This window comes from Geotrypetes seraphini, chromosome 1 (genome assembly GCF_902459505.1).
Source record: "Geotrypetes seraphini chromosome 1, aGeoSer1.1, whole genome shotgun sequence".
In the NCBI taxonomy this organism is placed as follows: domain Eukaryota; kingdom Metazoa; phylum Chordata; class Amphibia; order Gymnophiona; family Dermophiidae; genus Geotrypetes; species Geotrypetes seraphini.
Window position 1 is genome coordinate 52962399 of NC_047084.1, and position 21646 is coordinate 52984044.

At 39.8% G+C, this 21646-nt stretch overlaps 1 protein-coding gene across 5 annotated transcripts in view; it reads left to right on the forward strand.

Annotated features, from left to right (window-relative positions):
- The window catches only part of ARL15 (ADP ribosylation factor like GTPase 15), a 631237-nt gene that overhangs the window by 238488 nt on the left and 371103 nt on the right, over positions 1–21646 (forward strand). For 3 of the 5 annotated variants that reach the window (XR_004538155.1, XR_004538156.1, XR_004538154.1), the window contains 2 exons: positions 10772–10916; positions 19341–19400. Coding sequence is in view for 1 of the 5 variants with exons in the window: in XM_033931425.1 (XP_033787316.1) it covers positions 10772–10916; positions 19341–19406 (211 nt within the window). In the remaining 4 variants the exon portion in view is untranslated. Of the gene's footprint in view, positions 1–6849; positions 6982–10771; positions 10917–19340; positions 19407–21646 lie in introns of those variants that run through there. The other 2 variants (XR_004538157.1, XM_033931425.1) reach the window with 2 other exon arrangements.

Below are 21646 nucleotides of genomic sequence, written 5' to 3' on the forward strand. Positions count from 1 at the left end.
ATAATCACAAAAGTAAAAAAACAGTTTCTTGATCGTGTCTCTTTAGCTATAAATGACAATATTATTATTAAGACTTAGCCAAAAGGAAAGATTTATAAACTATAAAGAGTTTTACCTCATGCAAAATTGTTGTTTCTTTAATAAGACATTTTAACTATTTTTTCTGAGGCTCTCCAAGTACCTACAAATCCAAAATGTGGCCCTGCAAAGGGTTTGAGTTTGAGACCACTGCTTTACAGCATATTTTAGTTTCCCTGTTTTCAGTAGTGTTTTCTGTTTTCTTCATTTTGTAGTATGTCCTCGCACTCCTGTCATGTAGCTCCGGTCACCTTCACTTGCCTAAGGACTGGAAGGAAATCCCCTGCAATACAATCCCTCAGAACTTTTCTAATGCTGACAGGGACTGCCATAGTAGTGGCAGCTGGCTGGCTGTGGAAGGGACTTGCTCAGACATGAGCCTGCAATACTGCAATCTGAATTACAAGGCCAACATGTCGGTTTTAATTTCTTTGTTTAAAGTAAAACTTGGGGACTGTTTATGTTCAGTCACAAGGTATTATGGCAAGCATTTGTTAGCAGAAAGATCATCTGTGTGCAGATATGTGGAAGGAATCTTAGAACTGACTGTATTTCCAAATTTTAAGATTGTTTTCGCATGTCTTCTTTTTAAGAATCTGATCTAAATGTTGTTGACAACTATCCAGGCAAAACAGTTATGTTAAGATTAACAAAAACAAAACTTTAGCAATTTTTTTATTTTTTTTTACTTTCTGCAGTAAATGATAGTTCTCAAATCTAATGTGTGGTCCATAGGCGCCGGGATTTGTGTTTGCGTGTGTGTCACAGGGGCCATGCCCTCCCCCCAAATTGCTGGTGGCAATGGGGCCGACAGTGAATTTACACAGGTGGCATTCTGGGAGCCTTCCTACCGAGGATTTTGTGACCCCAATTGGGGTCACAGACCAAAGTTTGGGAATTACTGTCTTACACCCAAGCCTTTATCTAGTGAACTACTTCCCCTTATTCCAGCTTACCATCCAGTATCTCATCTTGCCAACCACTCCTCCCATGCTATCAGTCATTTGGCAGAATATCAAACATGGATAAATCAAATTTAGCCATTTCTCCCCATTCGCCTTTTAATCTGCTAAAGACTGCTACCATCCACCACCAAACAGGCTAGTTGAGCTGTGAGCACAGGAGCTTCCTCTCTAGCCTTGGGGTCTCAAATATTGCAAAACTAACATGAAAGTTCCTGCACCATGTAGCTTAAATTCGTGAGGGCCATTTGGGGCTTTCAAAAGAAAGCCCCTATGATATCAGTGTTACAGAAGCAGTTAGAAAAAAATGGGGGTACAAAAATCCTGGGTACAGTGGGGAAAATTGTAGCCATCATGGCCACTTGGTGCCCTGAATTTGACAAGCACCATTTTCATTTAGATCAGTGTATCGCAAACTGTGTGCCACGGCAGATTCCAGGAGTGCTGCGAGACGCTGGCAATGAGGGGAAGTGCCGGCTGTAGGGAGTCAGCCGGCACCGATGACTCTCCTCCTCTTCAGTGTCTCTCCTCCTCTTTCCGCACCTCCCCTCTTCCAGGAGCACCCACTGGCGACGTCTGCACGCTTCCAGATGCCTTCTGGCTGCGGCACCATGTTTAATGTGCCACGGTGCCAAAAGGTTTGTGGGAAATTGTCTTAGATTCTTAACAGAAATAGAGAGGTGAAAAACATATTCAATTGATGGACTCTCTGATTTCATTTTTTTGTTTCTTTATTCATCCTTCTGTATAACAACATCATTTATATAATATATATTCAGAATATTACTGTTAGTTTTTTTTCCCAAAACTGTTCCTAAAATTGTGGTGGTTTGTGGGAAGGAACAGTGCCCACTAAAACATTAACAGTGCTGATCAGGGCATAAAATGTGGAAATTAAAACTCCAAATCATAATGTCTTTTTTGAAGAAATGCTAATACCCAGTACTTTTATGAATAAAGGAAACATCTTATTTTTTTTTTATTTTTTCTGGATGACTCACAGATTTGACTTCCTTCTTCTGTGAGTGAACAAACTGTTACAAAATTTTAAAATGACTTAAAATCCTTTTCCATAGTCACTTTAGGGCAAAGTACTGCATACATTCAGGAGAATAAAATTCAAGTACAGCTGGGAGTTTGTGGTGCAGTGGTTAGAGCTACAGCCTTAGCACCCTGAGGTTGTGGGTTCAAATCCCTCACTACTCCTTGTGACCCTGGTAAGCCACTTACCTAATCCTCTCATTGCCCCAGGTACACTAGATAGAGTTTGAACCCACCGGGACAGATAGGAAAATATGCTAAAGTACCTGAATGTAAACCTCTTAGGATGTAAGTGGTATATAAATAAAAAATAAAAAATTTGTGTTTGTGTTTTTTAAAGTTTTTATTTATTTATATCCCACCTTTCCCAAGGCGGGTTACAACATGACACTTATATAATCAAAACACATACGTAACAATCACAAAAACTACAGCATATGCTCAATAATAAAGGCAAACATCATGAAATCTCATAGAATAGATATAAGATTACAAATAACATCAAGAAGCGCTTCCTCCAGATATATGGAACTCCTATATTCAGGTTTTGCCACCTCGTCCCTTTAGTGAGATTTTAAATTCCTTATAATTTTACGGAGACATTTTGGGGGTTTTTTGTTTTTGTTTTCTCTCCTGGGAGGCTTGGGGGTGTTGGTGTGTCAGATCACTTCTTTTTTCCCCCTTTTTTCTTTTTATTTCTCTATCTTTACTTCTTTTTCTTTCTTTTTTTTTAGTTTATTTTTGGAGGGATCAGAGGGGTGGGATGGGACTTGGTCCAGTGTTGCAAGTTGGTTGCTGAGTGCCGTTGATACTATTTTTCATTTTTGGGATTGTTCTGTGTTTTTCAATACGACCACTTCCTTCTTACTATACCTAATAACTGCAGTGGAAGGGGGTAATTGGGGTTGCAACTTTGATGGTTGTAGTTGGGGGGAAATTGGGGGGAGGGGGATTTTAGACCTGTGTGTTTGTTTGTTTTTCTTTTTCTATGAAAATTTTGATGACTTGAACATTTTTCTCTTATGTGTTAAACACCCCATAACACCAGCATGGGGAAGAAGAGCAACACAACCCAAGACCAAACCTCACCATAACCCAAATTCACTCATCTACCCTAAAACGATTCACAACCACCAAACAGAAACCACCACCCTTAACTGTGCCTACTTAAACATCAGAGCCCTAGGCCCAAAAACAGAACTTATAAAATCCTGGATAAAAAACGAAAACCTAGACTGCCTCTTCCTCACAGAAACCTGGCTAACATCGGACACAGACCCAAGAATTACAGAAGTCTGCCCTCAGGGATACAAAATTACAGTGACCTGCAGAGAGAAAAAAAGAGGAGGTGGATTAGCGATCTTACTCAAAGACTCCCTAATCCTAAACATATTGGAAAAAACTTCTACCTCTTACATGGACCTTTTAGCATGTCAAATCTCATCCACCACACTGAAAAACTCACTAAACTGCATGCTCTGTTATATAACATCAGGAAATTGGGCCATGGTTAGATCCGAATTTGAAAACTTCATATACCAAAACTCACTTACAGCAGCACACAACCTTATCTTAGGAGACCTAAACCTACATCTTGAAAACCATTCATCCAAGCCAGTAGACAATCTACTTTCTTTCCTCAATGCCTTATCCTTCCAAATTTTAAACCCACAAACTACTCATGAGAAAGGTCACCAACTTGACATTGCAGCCTTCATGACCCATCAAACATCTACTTCAGAAATTCAAATGTCTAATGGAACCTGGTCCCCATCCCTCTGGTCAGACCACTACACTTACACCTTCAACATCATCTGGACCAAAAACAAAACCAAACCAATATCCAAAACAGTAACCTACACATCACGCAAACGCATCGAGCCCTCCATATTCTGGTCAAAAGTAGATGAAACAATCCAAGAAGATAACCTCAAAGACTTCATTTCACACTGGGGCTATTTGAGCAATAACATCCTTGATGAACAAGCCCTACTACGAACCAAAACCAGAACCTGCAGACGATCAGATCAATGGTTTGATGACGAATTACTCCTACTCAAGAGACAATATAGACGTCTGAAAGAAAATGGAGAAAAACCAACCAAAATCACATGAAAACTGCCTGGAAAAAAATTAACAAACAATACAAACTTCTATTAAAAGAAAAGAGAAAAAAACATTACACTAACCTAATAGGCACGGAAACCCAAGACACCAAAAAACTATTTCAAATATTAAAAGATCTAAGTAACACCATACCCTATTTGACCACTAACAATAACTCCTCCCCTTCAGCCTCCCTCCTAGCTGAACACATCAAGAATAAAATTACAAACACCAGACCTACTCTCATTAGTTACCCAGCCCACCTACTCAAAGTCACAATACTCCCCACAGAAAATGAATCTTGTGCTTCAGACAGATCCTGGTCCCAATTCCCTAAGATACATTGGACCGAATTCAACAAACTCTACAATAAGTACAGTCACGAATGCTGTGAACTCAACCACTGCCCGCCATATCTCCTGTCATCAGCGAGCACTAAGTTCCGTACCTTACTCCTACACTGGATACAAACCATGCTCACAGATGGCATTTTCCCGAATGACCTCAGCGAAATCATCATCACCCCAATCTTAAAAGACCCAAAAGGACCAACAGACCTCTCATCCAACTACAGACCAATCGCCTCAATACCTCTATATATCAAACTAACAGAAGGATTAGTAGCCAAATTCCTCACCAACTATCTCGAGGACCATAACTTACTCCATCCCACGCAATCCGGCTTTAGAACTAACTTCAGCACAGAGACACTACTAGGCTCCCTTATCAACACAGCAAGACAACACCTCAGCATTGGAAAAAAAAATGCTGCTCATACAGTTGGACCTGACGGCGGCATTTGACCTGGTAGACCATAACATCTTACTGCAAATCTTGGACTCAATAGGCATCTCAGATAAAGTATACTCATGGTTTGAAGGTTTCTTAAAATCCAGAACATACAAAATAAAATCAGACAAAGAAAAATCCAAACCTTGGTCCAACCCCTGCGGCGTACCACAAGGGTCTCCACTGTCCCCTACTCTCTTCAAACTATATAAGGCCTCTCTCGGCGTTTACCTGAACAAACAAGGCCTAACCTCTTATAGCTATGCTGATGACATCACCATCCTCATTCCTTTCGACCAACCAATGCTCTTAATGATAAACACACTACACAGAACTCTGGCTACAATTACGACTTGGATGGAAGACCACAAACTGAAACTCAACCCAGACAAAACTAAATTCGTCCTCTTAGAAAATAACAAAATCCCAACCATAACCAACTTAGAAATCAACTCTATCAACTACCCTTTGCAAACCACCCTAAAACTTCTAGGTATGACTATTGACAGAGGCTGCACCATGCAACCACAAATTAACAAAACAATACAGAAATCCTTCGCAGTTATGAGCAACCTTAGACAAGTCCAAAAATTCTTCGAAAAAACACAATTTCAGCTCCTAGTACAATCTCTAATCCTAAGTATCCTAGACTATTGCAACATCCTCTACCTCCCCTGCCCTGCAATAATGATTAAACAACTACAGACAATTCAGAATACAGCTCTGAGACTCGTTTACTCATTGAAAAACATGACCACATAAGAATACAATTTAAATTCTACTGTATACTATTTAAAACTATAAATGGAGACAGCCCAATCTACCTAAACGACCGCCTCATCCAAACCACCTCTACCAGGCATAGAAAAACACACACCCCTTTCACTTACCCCCCAATCAAAGAAGTAAAACGGAAAAAACTATACGACGGCCTACTAGCCACTCAAGCAGCAAAAATAGACAACCAAATCTCCAACCTATTGACAACAACCTCAGACTACAAGATGTTCAGAAAGGAAATAAAAACTATACTCTTCAAGAAATCTCTTAATAAAGCTTAATACCATGAATACCCCCTTCTTGCCATCCCCTCCCTAACCCCAGATCCTACTTATCCCTCTCTTGGAAACCATCTCTGATCTAACGTTGTAACCCTTCTTCCATAACTCTTTTTGTAATCCGCGTTGAACCAAAAGGTAATGGCAGAATAGAAATCTGTAATGTAATGCTGGACTGCAACACTGTATGTTGTTTTGTTTTTGCTCTGTTGTTGTCATCAATAAAAACTGTTTAAACATAAAGATTACAGATAACATAACATGAAATATGAGAATTGGGGAAGAAGATGCTACATGGCAATTTGTAGCAAGAGAGAGCAATGGCTTTTATCTGCCTTGGTGGTAGAATGGGTGATGAAAGTTCTTGCATCCTGATCTGAAGAAGCCATGTCCTGACTTCTGATGTCAGTATCAAGGTTGACCCAGATGATTAAAGATCTTGTTGGCTGCGGTGTGTGGCTACAGGTGTGTCCATGAAATCTTTTTGAGGGCTTTCCTCTTGTGGGATGGGCAAAAAGTAAGGTAAATCATAACCCACAACGGCTGGGTTTCTGCCTTCTGTTTCAGGGTTTATGGATTACTCCATATATTCTCTTCAGATTTTTCTCTCTACTACTAAGGAGACTAAGGTACTTGACTCTGCAAATGTTTCATAGATTTGTGTGTGTTCTAAGGATAAACCTCCTTCCCTATTGTGTCTTGATTTGGGTCCCTTTGAAGTAGGCTATTTATAGGATGTTGATATCTAATCTAATCTGAATTTCTGTATCACACTTACAGGTTCAAGGCGATTTACAAACTAACAGGCCCATATAGTGATATGGAGAATTATATCCCTTTGAACTCTTTGGATACTCAGCCATATTTAGGTTCTACTATGTGTCCAAAAATTGTGTCCAGTCCTGTAGTTGTCTCCTTGCCAAAGGTGATATCTTTGCCCTCTAGAGGTAAATTATAGGGGACATTTGGGGTTGTGAGGGTAGATGATACATATTCCTTGTTGGATATATGGAGGGTTTTAAGCAGGACTGAATCTGGCTTTTGTTTTGTTTGTTTTTAATGAAGATTATTTCCTCCAAAGAGCCAGAGAGGCTGTTGCTAAGCTTGAAGATTAAGAGAAGCAGTAGCAGTGATACTTGCCTCACTACATTAGAATCTTAGGTGTGTCCCTTGCACTGATGTTTTCGGGATTGAGAACAGTCTTGCAATACATTGTTAGCTGGAGGCAATGGAGATCAATGCTAGAGCTATGATTTTGAGATTTTTTTAAATTACCAGTGATCAGGCTTTTGGATTTATTCAGAATGCATATCATGACATTTTGAAGTTGCCTAATTATGCTCAGGTATCCATTTCCAAATTGCATCATCTTTCTGTTAATTCATGATTGGAGAATTCTAATGAGGGTAGATTGGATGTGGCGATTTCTTGGACTGTCAGCCTTTTATGGATTTCCTCTGATATTAGTGCATAAGCCATTGGTTACATTCTACTAAGAAATAGAGAAGAATCTGATTCTGAAGGAATAATTAAAAATACAGTAAGAGGTTACTTTTATAGACAAAAGATATTTGTTTTCCTGAGCATAATAAAGGTTATTCAACGTCACTGGAATATCTTTCTTGCTTAAAATGTCAGACAGTTGCATTGGAGTAAGTGCTTTATTAAGGTTACCTTGTAAAGTCCCTGATTAGCTACAAGGAGAACTCATTTATCTTTTTTGATCCACTTCACAATTGCATATAGAAAACTGACCTGTTTCATTTTACTATATCTACTGTATTTCTTTTTACACATAGTAGGTTAAGAGCAGTAATCAAGAATTTATATAGAAATATCAGGTTTGTTTTTATCTTTTTAGGTTATTTCTTAATGGCTACTTCTATAAAGCTACTCTAGCAATTCTGGTGCTGCAAATGCAAAAAAGACCATTCAGGCCCAGATTCTCAAAACTTTAATGCTATCGCTAAACTGTTTTCCGATGGTTTAGTCTGCATGCATTTTAGTGGCGGATTATCAAAATGACTTATCTCTGTTTTTAGCAAGATTTCTAGCAGTCTCCGACACTGACATGGAAATAGGCTTTTCAGCATTTAAATGAGCACTCCAGTGGATTCTTAAAAATTGCCGAGCCATTTTCTAAGAGCGGTGTCGGCTTTTGGTGACAAAAATAAGCGAGGGGTCCAGGAGTGCCGGTACAGTGACAGCACTATTTAAAAACCCTGGCAGCACTGTTTTAAATCCCGGCAGTGGGAGAAATGCCCATTCTCTCCCGCTGCCATACAACATCCCTCCTCCCGCAGCGGGAGAGATGCCCACTCTCTCCTGCTGCCACACAACAACCCCTGCCTCTGACCCCTCCACCCCATACCTTTAATTAGATGGCTGACCGGCCAGCTGGCCTGCCTCTTTCAAAATGGGCATCTCCCTCTCTGGCTGAACCCATGCTTACTTTCTGAAAATCTAGATACACTACATCAGGGGTGCCCAAAAGGTCGATTGTGATTGACCAGTAGATCACAAAGGCAATGCAAGTCGATTGCGGAGCCCATCCCAGGCTCCGTTATAGACTCGCGTTGCCTTCGCGTTCTACCTGCAGAAGCTCTGGGCCTATCAGCCTTCCTCTCCCCAACGTCAATTCTGACGTCGGAGAGGAAGTTCCAGGCCAGCTAATCGCTGCCCCGGCTGGCCTGGAACTTCCTCTCCAATGTCAGAATTGACATCGGCAAGAGGAATGCTGGTCGGCCCGATGCTTCTGTGTCGGGAAGCAGGGAGAGTTTGTGGCAGCGATGGTTTGGGGGCCTGTTCCCCGATGGTGTCAGCAGTGGCTTGGGGGAGGGCAGGGAGACAGAAAGAAAGGGGGCAGGCAGGGAGACAGAAAGAAAGAAAGGTGGCATGGAGAGAGAAAGAAAGGGGGCAGGGAGACAGAAAGACAGGGAGAAAGAAAGAAAGGGGAGGGACAGGGAGAGAGGAAGAAAAAGTTGGGGGAGAGAATGAGATCTGGAGGAGAGGAAGCATACACTAGGCTGAAAGAAGGGGAGAAACATTGGATGCACAGTCAGAAGAAGAAAGTGCAACCAGAGTCTCATGAAATCACCAGACAACAAAGGTAGGAAAAATGATTTTATTTTAAATTTAGTGATCAAAATGTGTCCGTTTTGAGAATTTATATCTGCTGTATATGTTTTACACTATGGCCCCCTTTTACTAAACTGTAATAGTGGTTTTTAGTGCAGGGAGCCTATGAGCGTCGAGAGCAGTGCGGGGCATTCAGCGCAGCTCCCTGTGCTAAAAATTGCTATCGCGGTTTAGTAAAAAGGGAGGGGTGTATATTTGTCTATTTTTGTATAGTTGTTACTGAGGTGACATTGCATAGAGTCATCTGCCTTGACCTCTTTGAAAACCCCCCAGAATATAAATGATAACATTTTCTCTGCATACAGTGTGCTTTGTGTTTGTTTGTTTTTTTAATTTATTGTTGATAGATCATTTCGACTTGGTCATTTTAAAAGTAGCTCGCAAGCCGAAAAAGTGTGGGCACCCCTGCACTAAACTGACTTACCTTTATTCACATGTTTATTCACACCTTCAAAGAAGTCAAGCATATTGGTGAAGCAAGATCTCCCTTGGCTGAACCCATGCTGATTCCGTCTCATTAAATCATGTTTGTCTACGTGTTCCATAATTTTATTTTTTATAATTGTTTCCTCCATTTTGCCCAGCACTGAAGTCAGGCTTACTGGTCTGTAATTTCCTGGATCTCCCCTGGAGCTCTTTTTAAAAATTGGTGTAACATTGGCCTACTTCAGCTACTACAGACGATTTTAGCGACAGGTTACAGATTACTACCAGCAGGTCAGCAATTTCGTGTATGAGTTCTTTTAGTACCCTGGGATGTATATCATCTGGTCCAGGGGATTTATCACTTTTTAACTTGTTGATTTGGCTTAGTACATTTCTTTCAGTTCCTCCACGTTTTTTTCTGCACATGTGCCCATCGCTTTCACCAGCGATGGGTACATGCAAATTTAGCGAGTCTTTGTTACTCTCCGCCAACCTCATTTACATGAGTATTTTTTGAGAATGATTCGCTTTTTTAAAATTCGCTACCATAACGGCTGTGATAGCAGCCAGTAGTTTGTTTAACATTGTTTTTTAAGAATCTAGGCCTCAGTTCCTATGGGTGTCATTGCTACTTCAGCTTTGTAAAAAGAGCCCTATGTTTGTCTTGTTCTTTCCTGCATTATATGAACTTCAGTAGACATGATGTTTTTTGGCATTGATAGGTATAGAATTTTTTTTCTCTTGGTAAAACTCTATATTTATTTACCTTGATTTTTCTGTTCTATGTATGAGCAGAACTTTCTAAATAAAAATTAAGACCCCCCCTCCAGATATGGAAAATGAATACCCTCCTTAGCATTACAGACAAGCTTTGCAAAACAGCAAAGAATAAATGTGGAAGAGTGTGCTTACATTTATATAGCAATATTCAGTTTTGTTTTCTGTGTGACAAGTCTGTCATGTTTTTAACTGCAGTAGATTTATAGTATTTGAAAACTTAGAGACAGACTTGTTTAAAAAAGGCATAACAACCTGTTATGTTTTTATCACTGCATGATAGTAAAGTTTTTCATTTTATTCCACTGCAGTCGTTTTTTTTAGTTCTTTGTTATGTAATACAGTTTTACTGTCTGCCTAATGAGATTTCTCTTATTTTATCCTTTTCTTTATCAGTGTTTTAGAACTCTTTGCTGCAAGGGTCCGCCACCGCCCCGACCTGAATATGATATCGTTTGTATAGGTCTCACGGGTTCTGGCAAGACCAGCCTATTGACGCAGCTTTGCAATGAGAGACCAGATAATATTGTGCCTACAACAGGTATGGTAGAGACATCCAATTACTTCATGCCAAAGTTGTTATTTTTGAAATGTATACAGTTCTTTGACTTTTGTTAGAATGTTTTAGTTTGCATTAAAACAGCAATTGGGATGAGGGTTATGATCCATAATATCAATATTATAGTTCTTATGTGTGTGCGTTTTTAAAATAACATGTTTGCATTCATATTGCTTTATTTTCTGTAGCAAAGTCAAATGCCACCTTTCCACCCAAATATTTTATTTCTTTAAGCTTTTTGTAGGGGAAACTTATTTATGAAGTTGATTGTAGGAACAGAGCTATGTGGAAAAAATGCCAGATAGAGGCTCCCTGAAATACCTGTCATAAGTTAGAAGAATGTATGTATCTGCAGCATAGCAGTTCTTCATAGTCTTTATCCACTGTTTAATTAGTAAAGTAATTTTTGTTGTCCTTACCAGACCATTCTAGAACCTATGGGTTTGTGTCTGTCAACCAGCAGATGGCGACAGAGAACAAAGACTTGTGTAACCTGCCCTGTTTAGACACCATGCACCTACAAAATCCTGAGTGGAGTAGAACGGATACAAGTGGATCAATTTTTTACTCCGTCAAAAATTACAAAGACTAGGGGACACTCGATGAAACTGCAGGGAAATACTTTTAAAACCAATAGGAGGAAATATTTTTTTACTCAGAGAACAGTTAAGCTCTGGAATGCAGTGCCAGAGGTTGTGGTAAAAGCGGATAGCGTAGCTAGTTTTGCAATTTAGGTGACTTCAGAAATGACACCTTTGCCATGTAAAATTGTTTGGTTTGGTTGACTGCAAATAAGGTAAAACTGAACTTCATTAAATCTGAAATGCATTGTGTGTAGTGAGCTAATATGTCTTTTCCCTGCCCTCAAATCAAAGTTGGGAGTACTGTATATGATCCTAGTCCAGAAATTAATGTATTGGGAGTCTGGTTGCCCTTTCATGTTGACATGCATAAGCAAATTGGAGCAGTAATGAAAGCATGTTTTTATGAACTTTGGAACATCAGCTACTTGCATCCACTCCCCATGTGTGACTGCGGTATTCTGTTAGCATGATTTTTCTATGTAGCATTCTGTAATAATTTGGCTTATATACTTTTCTCGATAGTGGAGGGGATATTTGTGAAGGGGAGAGGAGACAGGGGTTTTATTGATCCTTGCTCTGTATTATTTAATTTTATAAAATGACAATTGTACAGAATATTGTTTCTTTTTATACTTTAATAAAATAAGTTCATTATAAAATCATAACTATTTGAAGCTTGTGCAGATGCGATCAGACGATTTGCGAGGATGGGGCAGGGACGGGGACCAAGTTCGCGGGGATGGGGCGGAGACGGGGATACATTTTTTTTTCCCCTTGTCATTCTCTAGGTAGGAGCTCAAAGAAAACCTCTGCACTTGTTTTGCCTTGGGGGTTAATTTTTTTGTGAAGAGGAAAAGATGGCCAGAGAGAGTAGCGTGATGGCTGAAACCCTAGCCATATGTTTTCTTACCCATTATCAAGATAAATTTGTTTTTAACTGGTGCAGTTTGTGAAATCTATAACTACTAGGGAGAATGTGTGTGTGTGTATTTGGGGGGGGGGGGAACCTGATTAGAATGGGTGTTCATATTTTTTTTTCTCATTTTGTACCTGACTGCAGTGTAGCAAAATTACAGGTAGTGAAAAACAAAAAGGCTAGGAGCTTGCTCCCATACTAATAATTTTTTGAGAAGAAAAATAAAGAGCTATATGTGGGAATAGACCCTATGGGCTCCTTTTACTAAGGTGCGTTAGGGCCTTAACGCGCGGAATAGCATGCGCTAAATTGCTGTGCACGCTAGACCTTAACGCCAGCCTTGAGCTGGCCTTATTCTAGAAATGTAGTGCGCGGTAATTTTGTGCATGCGCTAATTTCTTTAGCGCACTTTAGTAAAAGGAGCCCTATGTCTTTATTGCAAGAAGTCATGTGCAGAGTCTTGTAAAGAACTGTTTCTGGCTAAACCTGAGTTCTACTGGTAGCAAGCATTTATAAATAAGCCAACTATACAGAATTGGGCTTGTCTCCAAACCCTGCTCTGTCTGCCTAAGACTGAGAAAAGGGAGAGAAAAAGGGACTAATAACTTAGGAGAAACTGATTCCCTAAGACTTAAGAAAATAAGATAAAACCCCTCTCAACCCTGCTTTTTTAAAAATTTGAAAGCACTTAAGATAACGGAAAGGATGGAAAGAACTGATTGTTGAAAAGTTAAAGGACAATGGTCTATTAGTTTTATACTAAGCTTTGAAATAAAAAAGTATGATTTGTATGCATATCATTTTGAGTCAACCTCTTTAATACAGACTGTGAAACTCAGGAGATGGCTCAGCTTTTGGAGAATAGTTTCAAGTTTATTGATTTCTTGATATACCGTCTATCATTTATATCTACTGTAAATAAGTAAAAATAGTATATATAAAAGTATTAAAAGGGATTAAGAAACAATAAATAACTGACATGACACAAGGGGGAACAGGGTGAGGGGAGTACTTAATTACAATGAGATAAGTTTTAAAAAGTTTAAAGGGAAAAAAAAGAGGAGGGGAAAGGGAAAAACATGAGGTAAGGGGAGGTAGGGAAAAAGAGAAAAAACAGTTACCCTCCAAAGAGAGGAAGATTCTCATGCCTTGAATAGGAACATTTTGAGTTAAGATTTAAAGCTTATCATGGAAGATTCTAGTCTGAGATCTTGAGGCATACTATAATTAGGCATACTATAATCTTGAGGCATACTATAATTAGGGGTCATAACAGAAAATATCATTTTGTATGTTATATCATACACTATCTGGTGGATTTATGGAAGTACTAAGAGATTTTGTGAGTTAGATCATAGTAATCTTGGTGGAATGAGAATTTTATACTCGGGTAGATAAATTATTATACTTAAAACAAATGTGAATTGTGTTGCAAATTATTGGATAACCATAATCTATATACAGTGGTGCCTCACACAACGAACTTAATTGGTTCCAGGAGCAAGTTTGTTATGTGAAACGTTCGTTATGTGAAACGCGTTTTCCCATAGGAATACATGTAAAAAAAAATAATTCGTTCTGCAGCATAAAATATGCTAAGATAACATAAAAAAGATAAATTTTTTGTTATTATTTTTATTTAGATACATCTAAAAACATACATCTCCCTGTCCTTTTACTTCCACTATCTTCCTATCCCATCTCTATTCCCTTTTGTCCCTCTCCCCATGATCAATCATCTCACCACCTCTCTCTGCCCTCACCCTCAGGGTTCAAGATTGCTTCCACTCTTTTTCCTGTTGTTCTCTCTGCCTGTCACCCTATGATTTAGCATCCCTTCTGCCCTTGTCCAATATTTCCCCTTCTCTCCCCTCCCTCTCATCCCCTGCTCCAACATGTGCTTCAGCGGCCTTCTCCCCCCTTAAGCGTCTTTTCTTCTCCACTCCACCTTTTCCTCCCTCCCTGCCTCCACCTTTGTGGCGCTTTTGCACCCGACCGACAACAGAACAGGCCCGGTCGGACAAATCTCCCTGTCCTGTAGCCGCGAATCTAAATTACCTTCTTACAGCAGCTGGATTATTGAAGCTGCTGTAAGAGGTAATTTAGATTCGCGGCTACAGGGCAGGGAGGTTTGTCGGCCGGGCCTGTTGTCGGTCGATCGGGGGACCTGACCAGCTGTGCACATTCTTCGGGGCGGACCGCCCCCTCCCCCCTCTTTCGTTCGCCATTGCCTTCTTCCTCCCCTGCCCTGCCGCCGCCGCACACAGCCGACCGGAAGTCTTCCTGATGTCAGCGCTGACGTCGGAGGAAGGGAGGGCTTTGCTTAAGCCCTCCCTCCGACGTCAGCGCTGACATCGGGAAGATTTCCGTTCGGCTGTGTGCTGCGACAGGGCAGGTAAGGAGAAGGAGACTACCCTCGACCAACCCCGCTGCGATCCAACCCCGCAGGAACCCCGGAAGGATGCAGCTCGGGCGACTTCGTTGTGTGTGAAACGAAGTACGTTATACGGATCACGACATAAAGTTCGTTGTGCGCAGCGTCCGCTGTGCGAGGCGGCCGTTATGCGAGGCACCACTGTATATAAAATCGGAGGTATTTATGTGTGTATGTGCCGCGATCACGCAAAAACGGCTTGACCGATTTGAACGAAACTTGGTATGCAGATCCCTCACTACCTGGGGTGATATGTTCTGGGGGTCTCGTGGCCCACCTGCACACGTGGGCGGAGCTACAAACATAAAATCAGATTTCACCCATTCATGTCAATGGAAAAAATGTAAAAAGCTGCCATTCTCTACAGTAATTCAAAAACGGCTTGACCGATTTGAACGAAACTTGGTATGCAGATCCCTCACTACCTGGGGTGATATGTTCTGGGGGTCTCGTGGCCCACCTGCACACGTGGGCGGAGCTACAAACAGAAAATCAGATTTCACCCATTCATGTCAATGGAAAAAAATGTAAAAAGCTGCCATTCTCACTGTAATTCAAAAACGGCTTGACCGATTTGAACGAAACTTGGTATGCAGATCCCTCACTACCTGGGGTGATATGTTCTGGGGGTCTCGTGGCCCACCTGCACACGTGGGCGGAGCTACAAACAGAAAATCAGATTTCACCCATTCATGTCAATGGAAAAAATGTAAAAAGCTGCCATTCTCACTGTAATTCAAAAACGGCTTGACCGATTTGAACGAAACTTGGTATGCAGATCCCTCACTACCTGGGGTGATATGTTCTGGGGTCTCGCGGCCCACCTGCACACGTGGGCGGAGCTACAAACAGAAAATCAGATTTCACCCATTCATGTCAATGGAAAAAATGTAAAAAGCTGCCATTCTCACAGTAATTCAAAAACTGCTTGATATGTTCTGGGGGTCTCGCGGCCCACCTGCACACGTGGGCTGAGCTACAAACAGAAATTCAGATTTCACCCATTCATGTCAATGGAAAAAAATGTAAAAAAGCTGCCATTCTCACTGTAATTCAAAAACGGCTTGACCGATTTGAACAAAACTTGGTATGCAGATCCTTCACTACCTGGGGTGATATGTTCTGGGGGTCTCGTGGCCCACCTGCACACGTGGGCGGAGCTACAAACAGAAAATCAGATTTCACCCATTCATGTCAATGGAAAAAATGTAAAAAGCTGCCATTCTCACAGTAATTCAAAAACGGCTTGACCGATTTGAACAAAACTTGGTATGCAGATCCCTCACTACCTGGGGTGATATGTTCTGGGGGTCTCACGGCCCACAACTCTATGTTGCTTGCTCAAGGCTGGGTTCACCCAGCAATTTATATGTTCTTGCTCCAGGAGGTGAAACTAAAAATGTTGTTTATAATCACGTTTTGCGTTAGTTGTATTGTATTCATTTTGTCAAATATTTCACATTATATTTTGAATATTGTACATTTTATTAAGCTGTAAAAAAATAATTTCATTCACCACTATAAAGTATCTTTATTTGAATCCATTTACAGTGTTATTGCTGTAATTAAATACCCGTGCAACGCCGGGGCATCAGCTAGTTTAATATAAAGATGCCCAGAAAGAAGGATTTAGAAAAACAATCAAATGCTGTCAAATACTAAAATTACTGCAGACAAGCTACAATGTTGATTGCTTATCAATGTTATTAAATGCAATAAATTATATAAAAATTTTCACTTTCTTAGTCAAGTTGTTAAATCCATCAGGATCCAAAATATCTAAATATAAATCCATCTGATTTTTTTTGGTTGTAATCCCCGATTCGATCTCCCCCCCTCTCGGATATACGGGTTCTAGATCGATAACAAACCATTTCAGATCTTGAAATGATTGACACAGTTCATTGCAGTGAGTTATAAATGGTTCATTTTATTTTCCTTCTTCGTGATTTTAGGGTGAGTCATACTTCCCAAAAGATATTTTTGAAATCAGGTATTTGCCCACTTGTGTTAGTGACCCAAAGAATCTCAGTTTTGCTTGGGTACAGGCAGAGTTTTTTGTTGTTTGTCCATTCCTGAGTTGCATTTAGACAGTTTACTCAAAGCTGTGGGAAGATCTGGTTCAATGAGTATGAGTAGTTGTGTATCATCAGCCATAGATATGGAATTTTTGTGCCTGTTGACCAAAGTAGCTCAGTCAGAGGCTTAAGGTAGATATTAAATAAGATGAGAAACAGTATACAGTAGACCCCTGTGGCACCCCACAGTTCAGTGCCCGAGGTGGTAATGTGCTGTTGCTGATTACTGTCTGTCTGACAAAGGATTTGAACCATATAAATACTGTGCCATAGATATCTGTTTCTGCCAGTCTTGTAAGCATGATATTATGATCCACAATGCCGAAGGCTGCTGAGAAATCCAGGAAACTATTATCGAGGCAGATCCTCTGTCGTGGTTTCTGTACAGATCATCAAGAAGGGACATGAGAACGGTCTCTGTTCCATACCCAGGTCTATTGCCATATTGATCTGGGTCTAACCAAAGTTAGCCAGTCATTGAGTTGAATGCAGGCTATCTGTTCCATAAGTTTTGCCAGGAAAGGAATGTTGGAGACTGATAGGTAGTTTTCTATCTTGTCCTCATCAAGAGAGCTCATTTTCAGTAGGGGTGCACCACAGCTCTTTTTTGTGGTGTTGGTAGCTTTGCTTCCACAATTGAGGAGTTAACAATTTTAGTGGCTCTTTCAATGAGGCCTAAATTACTCTGCTGGAAATAGATAATGAGTAAAAGAAAAATTTAAGTCTCGGATTATTCAGTCTAGTTGCATTTTTCAAATTATTCATCTGCATATATATCATAAGAGTCTTTCACCATGGCCACCATCGCTAACTGACAGGAGGACATCTGAGATTCCAATTTCTCAAGTCCTTTATGAATAGTTAATATCTTTGTATCTTGTTCAGCAAATTTTCAGCTGCCTCCTCATTAAATTTACTCTATAATGCTAAGGTATTCATAAAGTTTTCATCATTTTAATATTGCCTCATAAACAATTTTTTAAAGAAGCATCTTGCTTAAAAGCAGCCACTGGATCAGATAATAATGTATAAGTAAGAGAAACTGAAGTCTGTGTCTTAACCTAAGTAGATTCCAGATCTTGTTTATTAGACTGTTTGGTTTTTTTAAATAAAATCACTTTTTGACATTGGGCTAGATTCACTAACCTGACTCTCCATGGCTGATCCGTGCAGGCCCGACCAATTCACAAAACAAAAAAATAAAAATGAGGGCAATCGGAGGAACGCCCCCCTCCGACCACATGGATCGCTAGTGTGCGATCCTGACACATGCACAGACCCTATAGATGGTCTGCGCATGCGATTGGTGTCAGTTTTTGCTGGGTTGATTTTCTTTTTTTACTGGCCTCGACTCTCCTGCTCTCCCAGGGAAGGGCGATCCCCAGCGGCAGCAGCCTCTTCCCCTGACACAAGTTCACTACCCCGGCGAGTCCCTGCCTTGAAGAGCCACAGCTAACACGTTTTCATTATAGCAGGGGACTTTTAAGAGCAGGCAATTATTGACTCTCCTGCTCTCTGCTGCCCTTCCCTGCAGTGCAGCCCGCTTTAAAACCATGGGCTCGCACTGCGGGGAAGGGCGTCAGAGAGCAGGAGAGTAGGGGCAGCAAGAGCAGGGCTCGGCTGGAAAGGGCAGAGAGCAGAGTTTTACTGTGCTGAATTGTGGTGGAGGTATTTCAGAATAATCCCTCATATTATATGAACTCATCCACTATCAGGGATACAATGTATCAGACTGAAAGTTTTAAAATTAAAAGTACCCTAATATTTTGAGGATTGCTGATTAATTAGACAGTGGTCTCCCTGAAGAAGTGTTGCAAAACATGTTTCATATCAAAGACCACAAATATAAGCTAAATACAATTTTTGAAATATTCCTTTGGAGAACAACACAATTGTGCAATGACTTTATGTGAACTCTTTGATTGCGTTATTAATTTAAACATTTTCGACATGTTTGGATGCTGTTATAATCTGTGCAGTGATTATAACCATTAAGATGTTATGTCCATGATAGTGTATGAGTTCCAGTGGGTCTCAAATAATCTGTGGGGTTTGTTGTAAGCACTGAGTGCGATTGTCCTCCCTCCCCCCCCCCCTCTTATTTCTGAATTTGTATCAGAATAAGTTCTGGCATCCATTAGAAACCTAGAAGAACAAAATCTGACTTAGATATTTTTCTTCTCTCCTTTTGGGAATATGTCCATATGCACAAAGGCATTTCAGAATGAGGATATGTGATTTAATGACAATAAGGTGCTACTGCTTAATAGTAATAATCACAAATGGTTTACTAGAATAGTTTATATTTTGATTTGGCATGAAAGAAAGTTACTATGTGCTACAGATACACAAATTGAGTCTCTAACGCTCTATTCTTTTTACCTCTAATTGTAGGTTTTAGCATTAAAGCAGTTCCGTTCCAGAATGCCATCTTGAATGTAAAAGAACTTGGAGGTATTTTTTAAAATCGCTTCCCTAACTGGTCTTCCTGTCTGATTTTTTTTTTTTTAACCAGTAGCTTAATATATAAATGTCTCACAAATATTGTCAATTTATTGTTGGTCTTATTATAGTTTACTATATAGAGCAGTGATTCTTAATCTGGTCCTTGGACTATGTATAGCCAGTCTGATTTTCATATTAACCACAATGGAAATTCATGAGAAATTTCCATGTACTGCCTCACATGCGCTGTCTCCAGTGTACACAAATCCAAAAGGCTGATAACCACCATCATGGAAAGTAAGAAAATGATATTCTAATTAATTACATGGGATTTTTTTTTTATTCAGATATAAAAAATATAGATATAAGTAGGAATGTATACAATAACGCAATGCAATACCTGCTGACTACCATTAGATAACACTCAGCCATAACACCAAATAAAAGCAGAATGTTGAAAGTAATGCCTCAGTGCTAAACATCCCAAACAGGATTAATGCTCAAATATAAGGGCTACAGAGGTTAGAATCACTGGCAAAGCAAAATAATAGCAAAGAAGAAAGCACAAGGCAGAAATAAAAATCTCCACTCAGTGTGTGGTAATTCCATCTAATGAAAAACAAATCCAACTAATAAAATTGCCAACCATTACCCTTGATACAGGTCTCAGTGAAACAAGGGACCCTTTTTTGTTGGGTTTGAATTTGGAGCCGAGTACCAGTTAAACTAGACTGATTGCAATTTTTCAAAGATAAGTATAATATTTGAAGATAATTTTGTATAGTTTTTGCAGATTGTGAGTCCACCAGAACAGATAGGGAAAATGCTTGCAGTACCTTTATGTAAATTGCTTTGATGGATAAATTCTGTATAGGACACTGGTCTGAGCAGCCGCCTAAGAAGCGGCTGAGAATCACAAACTGGCGTCCTATACAGAATATTGTATGTACAATACATACAATATTATAATGGATGCTGTAGCTCCACTGAAAATTCACTAGACTATAATATAGATAATAAAAAAACCAAACATTACATAACAACATAAGAATTGCCATGCTAGGACAGACCAAAGGTCCATCAAGACAAATATCCAGTTTCCCAACAGTGGTCAACCCAGGTCACACGTACCCAAGTAATAAAACAGATTTTATGCTTCTTATCCTAGGAATAAACAATGGATTTCCCCAAGCCATCTCAATAATGGCCTAATGAACTCCTTGTAATGCATTTGCATAGGATTTTCGGTGGCTGCTACCGGTGTTGATAAAAGTCACTGAGAACCCTTTTGTATATCAGAGGCTGAACTAACGTGGAAGTTAGACTGGCTACAACCATCTTGCATGGTAAACTTTTGAGTATCTGTCCTTTTAGAGTGTATTTGGAGGTCAAGAAATGGATCTTCAGCTTGTGTGAAAGGAACTTTCAGATCCCTATCAAAGTGAAATTAATAAAGCAAAGAGATGCCATTCACAGTAGCTCAGGATTTCATTACCTCATCCAAACAAAAATTTTCTCAAACCTTTCCATCCTCAATCTTTTCTTGTTCTAAGTTCAGCTGAAACAGAAATTTAGCAGATTTTTTTCAGTCCAAAATAAATTACATGTTCAAACTGAATTATGTTTAACAGATATTGAATATATTTATATTGAATTTTTATATTTCCAATTCATGTATTTCCACTGACTGAATTTAGGAAAATTTCTCTTTTTTTTTTTTTTTTTTTTTTTTACTGCCATTGATGTTCATATCCAATTGAAACATTTTTCTATGTTGCAATGGTACTTTGGATATTTGTCCTTCTTATCTGTACAGCTCTGCAACTCATGTTTTTTGTTTGGTTGTTCACTATGGGCTCCTTTTACAAAGCTGTGGTAGAGATTTCTACTGTAGGCCGGTGAGGTAAGAGCCCTAATGTAAGAAATGCTGAACTATCAAATTTTAGGCCAATTGCAGATATTATTCTCTTTGTAAAAATTGCTGCTAGTCAGATAATCATCTATCCTAGATACTCATATTCTTTCTGCTATTCCTTCTGCTTTTCATAAAGTTTTCAGAACAGTGTCATTTCTAGATACATTGTTTTCTGAGGTAAAGACCCAACTAGCCATGGTCATCAAATAATAATCCAATTTGACCTGTCTGCAGCTTTTTCCTACTACTACTGTTTACTATATCTGTAGGCTACTAGATGTACACAATGCTGTACACCATGGGTATCCGGGCTGAGTGCGGCCCGGCAAGGTGTTTTGTG